A 12,053-nucleotide genomic window follows, 5' to 3' on the forward strand; every position below is an offset into this window, starting at 1 on the left:
TCTGATGTACAGTACATAGTAGAAAAAAGCTGTCTAATTAAAAGGACAGGATGACTCACAACTTTCAATGGCTCCTGAGCACCTGTAAAATGAAGTCCTTTTGCAGGTATAAAGGTTCTGTAGGAAAGCAGGCAATGCAGTCGTTAAATAAACCTTCTCCAAGGGGGAAATTTACTAAGATTCGTGGGAGTTTTAAACACGCTTGGCATTGCATGGAGATGTGTGAGATGAGTAAGTTTGTTTATTAAACATACTCACAAATTTAGAATCATGTTTGACTGATTCGCGTTTTCCGATGGTGTATGCCAGAGGTTCTCAAATTCGGTCCTCAGGACCCCAACACTGTTCATATTTTCCAGGTCACCCAGCAGGAGTACAGGTGTATTCATTACTCACTGACACAGGTGGAGCTAATTATTTCACTTGTGATTATGTGAGGAGACCTGGAAAACATGCACTGTTTGGGGTCCTGAGGGCCAAGTTTGAAAACCTGTGGTTTATGCAATTGTGTTTGCAAGTGTGTGTGTGTGTTCAGTCATATTTGGACTGAACACAATAGAAATGCCTGTCAGCAGCATGTTTAATAGAAGCATGCACAGATCAATGTAATCTGTACATGCTTCTGAGTGTAAATCAGGCAATCAGCGGCAAATGTGAGTATGGGTGAATAAGTGTAACATAAAATAATAAAAAATTTGGTGTGTGTACTGTCATTATTTTAATATTTCCTTTACAGGGGGAATATAGGTACCAGCGGGCCCTTAATGCTCTGATTGCTGGCACTTGTGGTTCTCCAAGTGCCAGCAAGCGGGGCAGGCTTGCTGGGACCAGTAGTCCTACTGTAAAGGACAAAAAGGACAATATTAGTTTAAATCTAATTTTTACACACATAAATCCTGCCCCACCACTCCGGGATGCGGGGGATAGCCCCGGACTTCAACCCAAGCCTGTGATATATTGAGGAGGAGATACCCCTTTATTGGGGTGGTCCCGACTTCACGAGGAATCCCGTCCTGGTCTGACTACTTGGGGGCTGGGTAATGCTTTGGCCGTTGGACCCCATTACGTGTGTCCCCTTGCTGTGGCATTACCTCTCCCGCTAGTTGAGCTGAGTGCTGGTTCATGACTATACGGGAGATCCCTGCACAATTTTTTTCCCCATATTTTTATAACCAGAGCCCGATGCTTATTGTGCTTTTTGGGGGAGACCCCACTTCATTTTTTTTTAAAACACTGAACACTTTAAAGCCTGATTTACACTCAGAAGTATTCACAGATCACACTGATCTGTGCATGCTTCTGCTAAACACGCTGCTGGTGAGGTGGTGTGTTTGAAACTTTTTTGGACCGAGTTTGCTTAATTTACACCTGTGTTTGCAATCACGATTCTTGGTAAATGCCCGTGTTGTATTCTTGTCTATGAAAAGTACTTGCAGGTTTGGCCGGCAGGTGTATGTATTTTCACCCCTGTTTTGTAGAGAGCATCATGTTTACCTTTAGTAAATCTCCGTGTGGCGTGGGCCTCTTTTATAACCATAAGTCCCTGTTACTGCCCCAAATGCCAAAACCACTTTTACCACTCCGTTTCTTGTTGATCATTCAAAAAGTTATGGAAAATGACTTTGTGCTATATTTAACAGGCACATGGGGTAAAATGAAAACAGTTAACCTATTACATCATCTGTATCATTTGTATTTATTATTATTATTATTATTATTATTATTATTATTACCCTTATTTTTATGGAGCTACAAGGGGTCTGCACCCCTTACAATAAACAGTAACACTATGAACAAAAGAAGAAAATAATTACTCACAGTACAGAACATTGCAGGACATGGGCAAGGTTTATAAACATTGCTGCATCAGCAGTCACAGCACCCAAATAAACAGCAGGGTGGCAGAAATCAAAGCTTAGGTGTCGCTGTAGACAGTGGGGAGGATATGATGGTATAAGTGAGTTAAGGAAAAGCACATGAGAGAAGAGAGCCCTGCTTGTGAGAGCTTACAGTCTATCATATTTGATACATGAGTTTCTGTGAGGCTTTATAGGGTTAATAATGATATATAACGCAACAATACTAGTTATGTTTCTCTATAAAAACTTCTATAACATTGTTTAAGTTAAAAAAATATTTAGACAATATGGGCAGATTCATACTGACCCATACTGACCCCTGAGTAGTATTACGTAGAAAATAAGATACTTAAGGAGAAGATGCAGTTGTTAATACTAGCTAATACTAGTTAATACTAGCTAATACTAGCTAGAGTGTAAAACATTTTGTTTATAAAGTTATATAATATCATCTTTACAGTTTATGAATTTATATAAATAACATTTCAGAAGTCTACAAATTAAAATATTTCCAATATTTATTTCAATATTAAGTAAGACTTGTACAGTTAACATTTGTATCTTGTATTTTAGACGACTTGCAGAAGAAAAATATCAAGAAAATCAGAAACGAATGCTCGAGTTGAGGTCTCGTAATTTTCAGCGACTTAGTATTGATGTACTTCATGTAAGTATCATGTTTTAATTTTATCATTATTAATATTTTCAACATTTCACTTGTCAAAAGTTAAACAGAGTTTCAATATGGTGGTAGAATGTGAAATGAAATCTATTTATTACTGAAACAACAATGTGTATTATTGAATGTAATAAATGTGAACTTGTTAAAGAGTGGGCAATGTAATAATAACAAGGCAAATATACTAATGACCATTTAATAATAATGTTATGAATATTACTATTAGTTAACAACTCACAATGGTAAATTGCAGTTTACAGTAACCCAAGAAATATGATTATTTCTCTGTAAATACACAGAAACCATGATATTCGTATAAAGACTTGTAATAAAGATTACACTCCAAATGTAGTTTAATTGTAAGAATTGTTTTCAAGGCAAATGGTGATTGATTTGATTTAGATTTCTCTAGATTTCTCTTCTGTTCATTCACTTTGCATTTTGTTTAGTGATAAAAATAAACTATTAAGACTTCTATTTTTGAAAGTATTCTTACTTTGCAGCATTTTTTCCATACCTGCCTAAAGCATTTGCACAGTACTGTATATATACAGTATATATATGTCTCAACTTGCTATGTATGTATACTGTGATAGTATGTTCCACCTATGCCTATAGTATAGGTGTGTGTGTGGGGGTTCCCACTATGCTGTAAACTGCATGTCGATAATCATTCCAGGCCTCACCAAAAAGATCTAGACTTGGATATCATGAGATCTAATGGTGCGTACACACAAGACGATATGCTCCCTGTGTGATATCGTCTAGCGTGTCCCCGGCAGGGTGTGCTCAATGTCGTTCATGACATTGAGCACACCCGCTGAACGATATCATTAACGATATCGTTCAGCGCCGGGCTCTCTCCCCCATTCCATAACATGCAGCAACCTGACGACATCGTCAGGTTGGCCTGCATGTTAACCCGATGAACGATGATGACGAACGACCCGCAGGAACACGCGTTGTCGTTCATCGTTTTTGTGTTAAAAATGGACGATAAAGTGGACGACTGAATGATAACGATATCGTTATCGTTCAGTTGTCCACTTTAATCGCCCAGTGTGTACGCACCATTAGGGTGGATGGCAGATGTGTGTTGCATGATGCTTATTGATTTCTCAAACTCCATTTTGTTCTAACCATACAATTCTGCATATAGTCTAGCTAATTCACAACACTGTATTAACTATACAGTTAATACAGTCAGGCTTGCCGACATTTAGCTCCCTTCTTCCGGGAGGGAGCTGTCGGGCTTACACGGCGGGGGGCGTGACGCTGTCAAAGGGGGTGGGGCCCTGGCAGCTGATGCATCATTGGGGGTGGAGCATGGGGGCATGACAGCACGATCGCATCATCGTGACTCCGCCCCTTCATCACAGTGTTGAAATTATTGGCATTGTGCAGCAGGGGGCGGAGCCACGATGACGCGATTCAACTGGGATTTGGCATACACATCGCCGGGGGCCGGGAGGCTTGCCTGCCTTTCTGGGTGGCTGGGAGTGGCACCCGATTTTTGGGAAGCTCCCAGCCGAATTGGGAGGGTAGGCAAGTATGTATACCATATGCTAGAGGTTTCCAAACTCTGCCATTACAGTCCAGTTTTTAGGGATGTCCATGCTTATGCCTAGATGGTTAAATCAAATTGACTGAGGCACTAATTAAATCACATGTGCTCGAGCATAGATATCCTTAAAACTTGGAATGTAATGGTGGAGTTTAGGAACTACTGCCATATGCTGTTACTGTCCCAGGAAGCACAATAAATATGCTCAATAGTCTGTGTATGCAATATACAATATTAATCCTCGGTAGACACAGCTAATATGTTATGTTCACAGTATACCACATGGTACAAACACCACTGTTTACACAAGTATCTAACAATCATATCTGTAGTTTAACTCCATTTTTACACAGTCCCGGCGACAGGGGGGGACTACGATTACACCCTTACTGGGCCTTGAGGTCCAGAGGGGCCCTGAGGACCGGTCAGGCACAAAACAAGGCAGTAGACTTGTTTTACCGCGCCGCCGGGACCCTTTGCCACCACCCAGCCTCAGCTGCTATTCCCATGTAGCTTGGCCTGGGCAGCGCTGGGCTCTTCCAGGTGGCTCTGCTGCGGCCCATTGCTGGGCCTGACCTTCAAGTGTGCAATGCGGCGGCGTGCCCTTCCATCTGATCGGTGCTGCCAGGCCTCCCTCTCACACATAGCTCCTCCGAACAGAAGGGGGTCTTTTGGTAGCTCCTAAGGGGCTGTCCTCTCTCATGCCCACAGCTGCCCGGTGATTCCCTCAAGTCCCTCATTGGGTCTTGTTCAATAGGGGTCCCTCTAAGTGGCAGTGGCACTTAGCTTCTTGCGGCAGCGCCCCCCTCACTCTGGCAGTGGTCACAAACTCCTCAGCTGGGGTTCTCCAGTCTTCAGGCACTGCTCCAGGCATCCTGCAGCTGAAGGGTTCTTCTCCTCGGGTCCTTCAGGTCTCCCAGCAGTCCTCGGCGGCAGTGAGACCTCCAGATGGCTCCAGAATCTTCTCTCCTCCACGGGCAGTGTGAAGCAGCAGCTTCCTCAGGGGTCTTGCAGCGCAGCAGCCAGTCTCCAGGGTCCTCTTCACCTCCAGCAGGCCGGGGCAGCACGGCAGGTAAGCGGCAGCAGCGGCTAAGGGTCTGGCACTTCGTAGTAGACAGGATGGACACCGCAGGCAGTGTAATAGGAGGTTGGAGCGGAACAGATTAGTTCCCCTCCGGCAACAACTCTTCCTTCTGACTGACCAGCTGATCTCCAGAAAACACAGCACAGCCCCTCTATATGGTCCAGCACGGACCTGTCCTTATTTTGATCAGCAGCCCTTCTAGGGCAGCCTATGGGGGGCCATTATTTAATACTTTGGTGCCTTCTCAAGCCCTCCTTCCCAGCTCAATCCGACACTCCTAATAGACAAAGGACTCAGTTGCCCTTTGGGCCATCTGCAACCATGGGAACCAATCAATGGGGGCCTTTTTTCTGGGTTCCCTTTGTTGTTGGCCAACATAACTAGTTTTACCTGTGGCTACACATGCTCAGAAACAGCCAGGGCTGCAGGGGGTCACATAAAGTTTAGCAGCACTTTATTACAGGCTAAGGGCTGTATTATCTATTTATACATAAAACAAAATTGGGGGACCCCTATTTGGGCACAAATTTGGGGGTACCACAGGAAGGTGATTGACTGGGGGCAGAGAAAGGTGATGGGGAGGCTGGGGACAGAGGAAGGAAATGGCGTCTGGGGACAGAGGAAGGAGATGGGGGTTTCTGGGCTGAGGATGGTGATGAGAGGCTGAATTTGAGGAAGGTGATGAGGGGCTGACTGCTGAGGATGGCTGGCTGCAGACATCATCCCTCCTACCCCTGAGGCATCCACAGCACGGCCATTAAGAAGACCTTGCAAACAATAACTACAGCCTGCATCATCAGTGACAGAGAGACAGTGTGGTAAGTCATAGTGTATTTTTACTTTATTTAAATGCTGGCATATCTTTCAGTTAACATTCTCATGCTTCACATATCACACATGCAGGGGAGGGATGTGTGGGATCTGGGGTGGTGATGAGAAGGTGGGGCCTCCAGAGACATCCATGTACCGGGCCCCGAGATGTCTGTTGCCGGCCCTGTTTCTACCATTAACCATTGCATACTGTTTAGCCCATGGATACAGCATTTCTCTCCTTGCATTCACAATCAATGTAATTTTGAGGATGTGTAATGAATGTACAGCACAAACGGTTGGTCTTGGCAATATAGACACAGAAAGGCCAACGATGCCATGCACAATAGAAGTCTCTACATTATTCAACAGGTATATATCATTCCACAGTATGCATATAACCACCACAGTGAGTAATACCAATGTTCTTGCATATAAATCAGTATCACACTTATGTTTCAAGTATATGCACAGAATAGGCTACTATCAAATACCAGTTCTGACTTCTAACATATTTATCATTATCGTAATCTACAGTACTTCACCCTTTGTGGATCTCAAACACAGTACTACCAAAAACATCATATAAAGCACACAATCAGTGTGTGTATATATATATATATATATATATATATATACACACACTGTGACAGACACCAATTTGTTGTTTTTTGATATCAACTCGTGTTCTGTGAAGTCCATGAAGGTGGCATCAACAGATGCTTAGAGAAGCGAGGTTTTGCTCCAAACCTACACCTAAAGACAACATGGAGGATATTGTTAAGGCCTTGCTCCAATCTAACAAAACTCTGCAAGAGGCTATTAAAGCCCAGCAGGAAACTAACAGAGCTCAACAGGAAAATACCAGAGCTCAGCAGGAATCCACCATTGTGCAATTATCGGCCTTGGAGACCGCCCAGAGGACTCAGCAAGTCGCCATAGATGAAATCCGCCAGGCCTTAAAAGACGTGGTACAACAGCTAGTAGTCCAGTCTGGAGATGCTTCCACTGGACTTCCAAACAACATCGCTCCATACGGGCCAGTCACTTTCTGCAAAAGATGACCGAGAGTGATGATGTGGAAGCGTATCTTACGGCCTTTGAGAGAACCGCAGAAAGGGAGAGTTGGCCCAAGGAACAGTGGGCAAGTCTTGTGGCACCCTTCTTGTCTGGAGAACCACAAAAGGCCTACTATGATTTGTACCTGGCTGATGCCAAGGATTATGCAAAGCTAAAACAGGAGATTCTAACTCGCTTGGGAGTCACCTCATTTGTTCGGGCCCAACGAGTCCACCGCTGGGAGTTCCAAATGGAAAAGCCTCCACGCTCACAGATGCATGACCTCGTCCATCTAACCACAAAATGGCTACACCCCGAGATGCTGACAGGACCGCAGATCGTGGAAAGAGTCGTGACGGACCGGTATCTGCGATCGCTACCTGCATCTCTGCGCAATTGGGTGAGCCATGCAGACCCTAAGTCCGCATACCAGTTAGTCGAACTGGTGGAGAGGTATGTGGTGGCTGAGGAACTGTTGAGTGTGTCCCACCGGGCCCCGATTCCACAACGGCGATCTTCCGTGACTACTGGTAAGACTGTTGCAGGGGAGAAGGGTGTGGTGTTCCAACTGTGGGTTTGGAACCTGGGGATAGGCCAGCCAGGCCAGGAAGGTTCTTACCCCATAAGAGACTTGATAATAATATGATACAATGTTTTCGATGTAGTGAATTGGGCCATATTGCTGCTAATGTCCACTCACCTTGGAACCTATGCAATGTGATACTGCTTATGTCCGTCGCAGAATGTCTTTCTTTGCACAGCCTGCCTGTACTGCTGACCGACAGGCTGAGTCAAATAAGCAAATGTGTAAGGTTACTGTAGAAGGCAAACAAGTAGCGTCTCTGTTAGATACTGGCAGCCTGGTTACACTTATGAGAGCTGAACTGGTGAACCCCTTAAAGCGCAAGGGAAAAGCTGTTGGTGTGACCTGCATACATGGGGATACTCGGTATTATGTTACTGCGTAAGTGAACATAGAAACACAGTGTGGTTCAGTTATAGTCTCTGTGGGTTTGGTGCATAACTTGAGGTATGATATAATGTTGGGGAGAGACTTTGCTCACTTCTGGAAGTTGTGGGAAAGCCGATTTGTTACCGAAGTAAATAGTCCCGACCCATTTGAGAAGGTTGCTGATGCAGTAGCAGGGGAAGTGTCTGAGAAGTTCCCTTTTTTCTAGCGTGCTTGGTGAACCAGAGAATACTGAGGTGGGAAGTGTGGTTAAACCACTTGATCGTCTGTCTGATCTTGAGGACAGAAAGTAGATCTTTGCAGTGGAGCAGTTAAATGACCCTACTCTGGTAAAAGCCAGGGAATATGTAAAAATGATTGGTGGAAAATCTATAGACCCTGATAGTCCATTGTCATGTCCTCACATGGCAGTACACCAGGATTTTTTGTACGGGAGACATCCAAGGGGATTACCTGACATTGCCAAAGAGACATGGGAGGGGCAGTCCAGTCCCTATAAAACTGTCATTGAGACTAGGAAAAGAATGCCATGTACCATGTAAATCCTATTAAACCTTGGAAGGATAGAGTAGCTCTGTCAGCCGTCCCGGCCCCTCTAGGGCCTTTGGTTCCTGAAGTGACATTAGCTAAAACCCTGTCGACCGTTCAACAGCAGGAAGTTAAGCAATTTCTTATCAGAAATAGGGTTTTGTTCTCAGATGTACCGGGCAAAACCACAGTCATTAAACATGACATAATCACTGACCCAGGGGTTAAGATTAACCTAAAGCCCAATAGGTTACCAGAAGCCCAAAAAGAATCAATGTCTAAAGAAATAAAAAAAAAATTGGAATTGGGTGTAATTGAAAAATTGCATAGAGAGTGGTCAAGTCCCATTGTGCTTATTCCAAAGTCTGATGGTAGTGTACGTTTCAACAACGATTTCCAAAAATTAAACAGAGTGTCAAAGTTCAGTGCCTGCCCAATGCCAAGGGTGGATTAACTAATTGAAAGGTTAGGGAAAGCCAGATATTTAACCACTCTAGACTTAACCAAAGAGTATTGGCAAGTACCGTTAACTGAGAATGCCAAAGAAATTACAGCTTTTTCGACACCAGAAGGGTTGTTCCAATACAAGATGTTGCCCTTTTGTTACGTGGGGCACCAGCTACCTTCCAAAGGATGATGGACAGAATTCTAAGACCCCATAGTCGGTATGCTGCTGCTTGTCTATGTGATGTAGTCATTCATAGTCCTGATTGGCAGTCTCACTTGCCCAGAGTACAAGCAGTATTGGACTCCATCTTTAGGGCAGGATTGACAGCCAACCCAAAGAAATGTTGCCTAGGGATGGAAGAAGTAAAGTATCTTGGTTACACCATTGGCAGAGGTTTAATAAAGCCACAGCTTAATAACAAGGTGGTTCTTGGCATTACAAAATTTCAAGTTCACAGTAGAACACAGGCCAGGAAGCCAGCTGGCCAATACAGATGCTTGGTCACGTGTCCATTGTTTGGGCACTGCAGTTGTTCCGCCCATAGGTCAAAACAAAGGGGGGGATATGTGATAGAAGCACTGGAGAAGTAAGGGATGGCATTTATGTGTATCCCAGATTCCTGTCATATGTATTTTAAACCCCCAGGAAAAGTCTGTTTTACCAAGCAGATTTGAGTGTCGGCTTTTGGTAAAAGCCGGAGAATGGGTCCTGGGGGTGTTGGTGTGAGAGAGAAGGGAGGGCTCCATCCACAGGGCCGCTTCAGGTGTTGGGCCTTTCAGCCTGAGACCAGGCTAATTAGTGATTACACCTGGAAGTGGCTCATAAGAGCTGTGTAGAGTTTTGATGCAGTGTCTCACACACCCTGGGGAGAACAGACATTGAGGTTTTGTTCTGAGACACTGTGACATTGGTATGTTATATGTTTGTGGTAAGGCAGTAGGTCCTGCCACATGTAGAGAGGGAGTTACCTGTCTAGTTAGAGCCCAGACGGGCTAGAGTTTATTTTTATGTTTTGTTTGTTTGATTATTGGTGTCACACAATAAAAACTGGTGCCGACGAGCTTGCACGAAAACCCATCACTACTGCTGTTTCCTGGCTGCTGTGTGTAAGGAGGCGTCCGTCTACCCCAGGAGGGGGACCCCTACCCTGATCATATCACAAAATATATATATATATATATATATATATATATATATTTATAGTGTTCATTCTAGCATCCTGCACCTGTCACAACTCGTGCAGTTCCTCTTTCCTGCCTGGGGTGCCACTCTCTGCTCTGGTGCTTCTAGCACACTCAGCTGATGCAACAAACTTCTGCTATACAGACCAGAGTGTGCTAGAGGCACCAGAGCAGAGCGCGACACCCCAGGCAGGAGAGAAGAACTGCATGGATTGTGACAGGCGCAGGGTGCTACAATGAAGACATACATAAAATATATATATATATATATATATATTTATAATGATTATTAGGAAACATAGCTTAATGTATAGCAGAAATATAGTAGATTGAATGCTCTGTACATTAGGTCTTGCCTACTAGTAGTCATAGTAAAACAATTGGGGACATTGTGTACAGTAAAAAATTAAGTGGAGACCCAAAGCAATCAGTCAGACATTTGCATTATTATTTTTAACTGCGCTAGGAAAATGACACTTAGAATCTGATTGGATGGTAGGATTACAGCACATTTCCATAATAAGATCTATAACTCAACTGGATGAATTAATGACCTCTATTTCTAAAGCTTTTGTGGATATAATTGTTTATTTAAATGGGTCAGTTACTAATTGTACAATGTATTTTTACCAATATCAGCTAGTTCCTTATCCACATCCATTAGATGTGTATGGTAAACTAAATCTACCATTGTTCTCTAGAGAGAATGACACAATGGCAACATGCAAATTGTTCTATAGATTGAATCCTAGTAGTATTATTGGCTAACACAGTGATATTCACTTGCTTTTAAAATGCAATATATATATTATGTATGCATATATACTGTATATATTACAGATGTTAAATGCACAACATCCACTACGTCTCCATAAATCAGTCATTAATTGTCCCAAATGCAGTGCAGCTTCATCAGACTAGCCTTAAGAAAAGCCATTTAGTCTGTAGAAATTGCTACAGAAGCTCCACCACAGGGGATTCGTGGAACATGCTGTCTGATCACAGAACAGGTTCTTTGGAGGTATCCGATGATATCACTACATCCACATGTGTAGGCCACGCCTTACTCCTTTTCGTCCCTTGTAGGACTTTGTCAGGTATATACAGTATAGATATATATTTTGAGGTCACAATATCCCTGAGCACCTAGTTTGGAAGCACACAAATTCTCTAGCATGTCATTGTATCCTTCACTGGAATTAAGGGGCCCAGATTAATTCATTAAAATCAGCCCGAGACCAGTATTCATCCTCCAACAAACTTTACAGTTGGCAGTAAGCATTCAGACAGGAAATGATCTCCTTGCATTAGCCAAACCAAAATTCATAAGTTATACTGCCAGACATTGAAGCGTGTTTTGTCACTCCAGAGAACGCCTTTCTACTACTCCAGAGAATAGGTTTCCATTACTCCAGAGTCCAGATATGATGTGCTTTACACCACTGTAGCCGACATTTGGGGACTTCTAACATAGCAAAAATAGTTAACTGATTTATTGGAAAGGCGGTATCCTATGAGAGTGCCAGCTAAGAGCCGTATTCAGTTTGAGCTGACTTCGCCTGTTTTGTAGGCGTTAAAGTATCGCACCCGTGCACGCTTTACCCCGTATTCAATTTCAAAGTACGCGTAAACGGCACCCGGTGATACTGTAACAAGTGGAAAGTACTGTCATTTTTGGGGAAATCAGCCTGTCACCCCCCAAATGATGCTCTGACATGGGAGTTCACTATGATACCCCCCGATTTGGCTCGTTGAAGGTATTTGGTGTTTTTAAATGGGCTCAATAGCTGCTAAATCTATACCTGATGCAGAATAGTATTTAGGAGTATATTTTCCAGAAAATATACATATCTGTCCACCGGCTGTGCAGC

The 12,053-nt window shown here is 43.5% G+C and overlaps 1 protein-coding gene across 1 annotated transcript in view; it reads left to right on the top strand.

Annotated features, from left to right (window-relative positions):
* NEK11 (NIMA related kinase 11) overlaps positions 1 to 12,053 on the top strand; it is a 426,840-nt gene that overhangs the window by 274,401 nt on the left and 140,386 nt on the right. The window contains exon 11 of the mRNA XM_088463785.1: positions 2,433 to 2,526. Coding sequence (XP_088319911.1) covers positions 2,433 to 2,526 — 94 coding nt within the window. The remainder of the gene's footprint in view (positions 1 to 2,432; positions 2,527 to 12,053) is intronic.

The sequence above is a fragment of the Taudactylus pleione genome, unplaced genomic scaffold (assembly GCF_031769625.1).
Source record: "Taudactylus pleione unplaced genomic scaffold, aTauple2 ptg000053l, whole genome shotgun sequence".
NCBI lineage: Eukaryota > Metazoa > Chordata > Amphibia > Anura > Myobatrachidae > Taudactylus > Taudactylus pleione.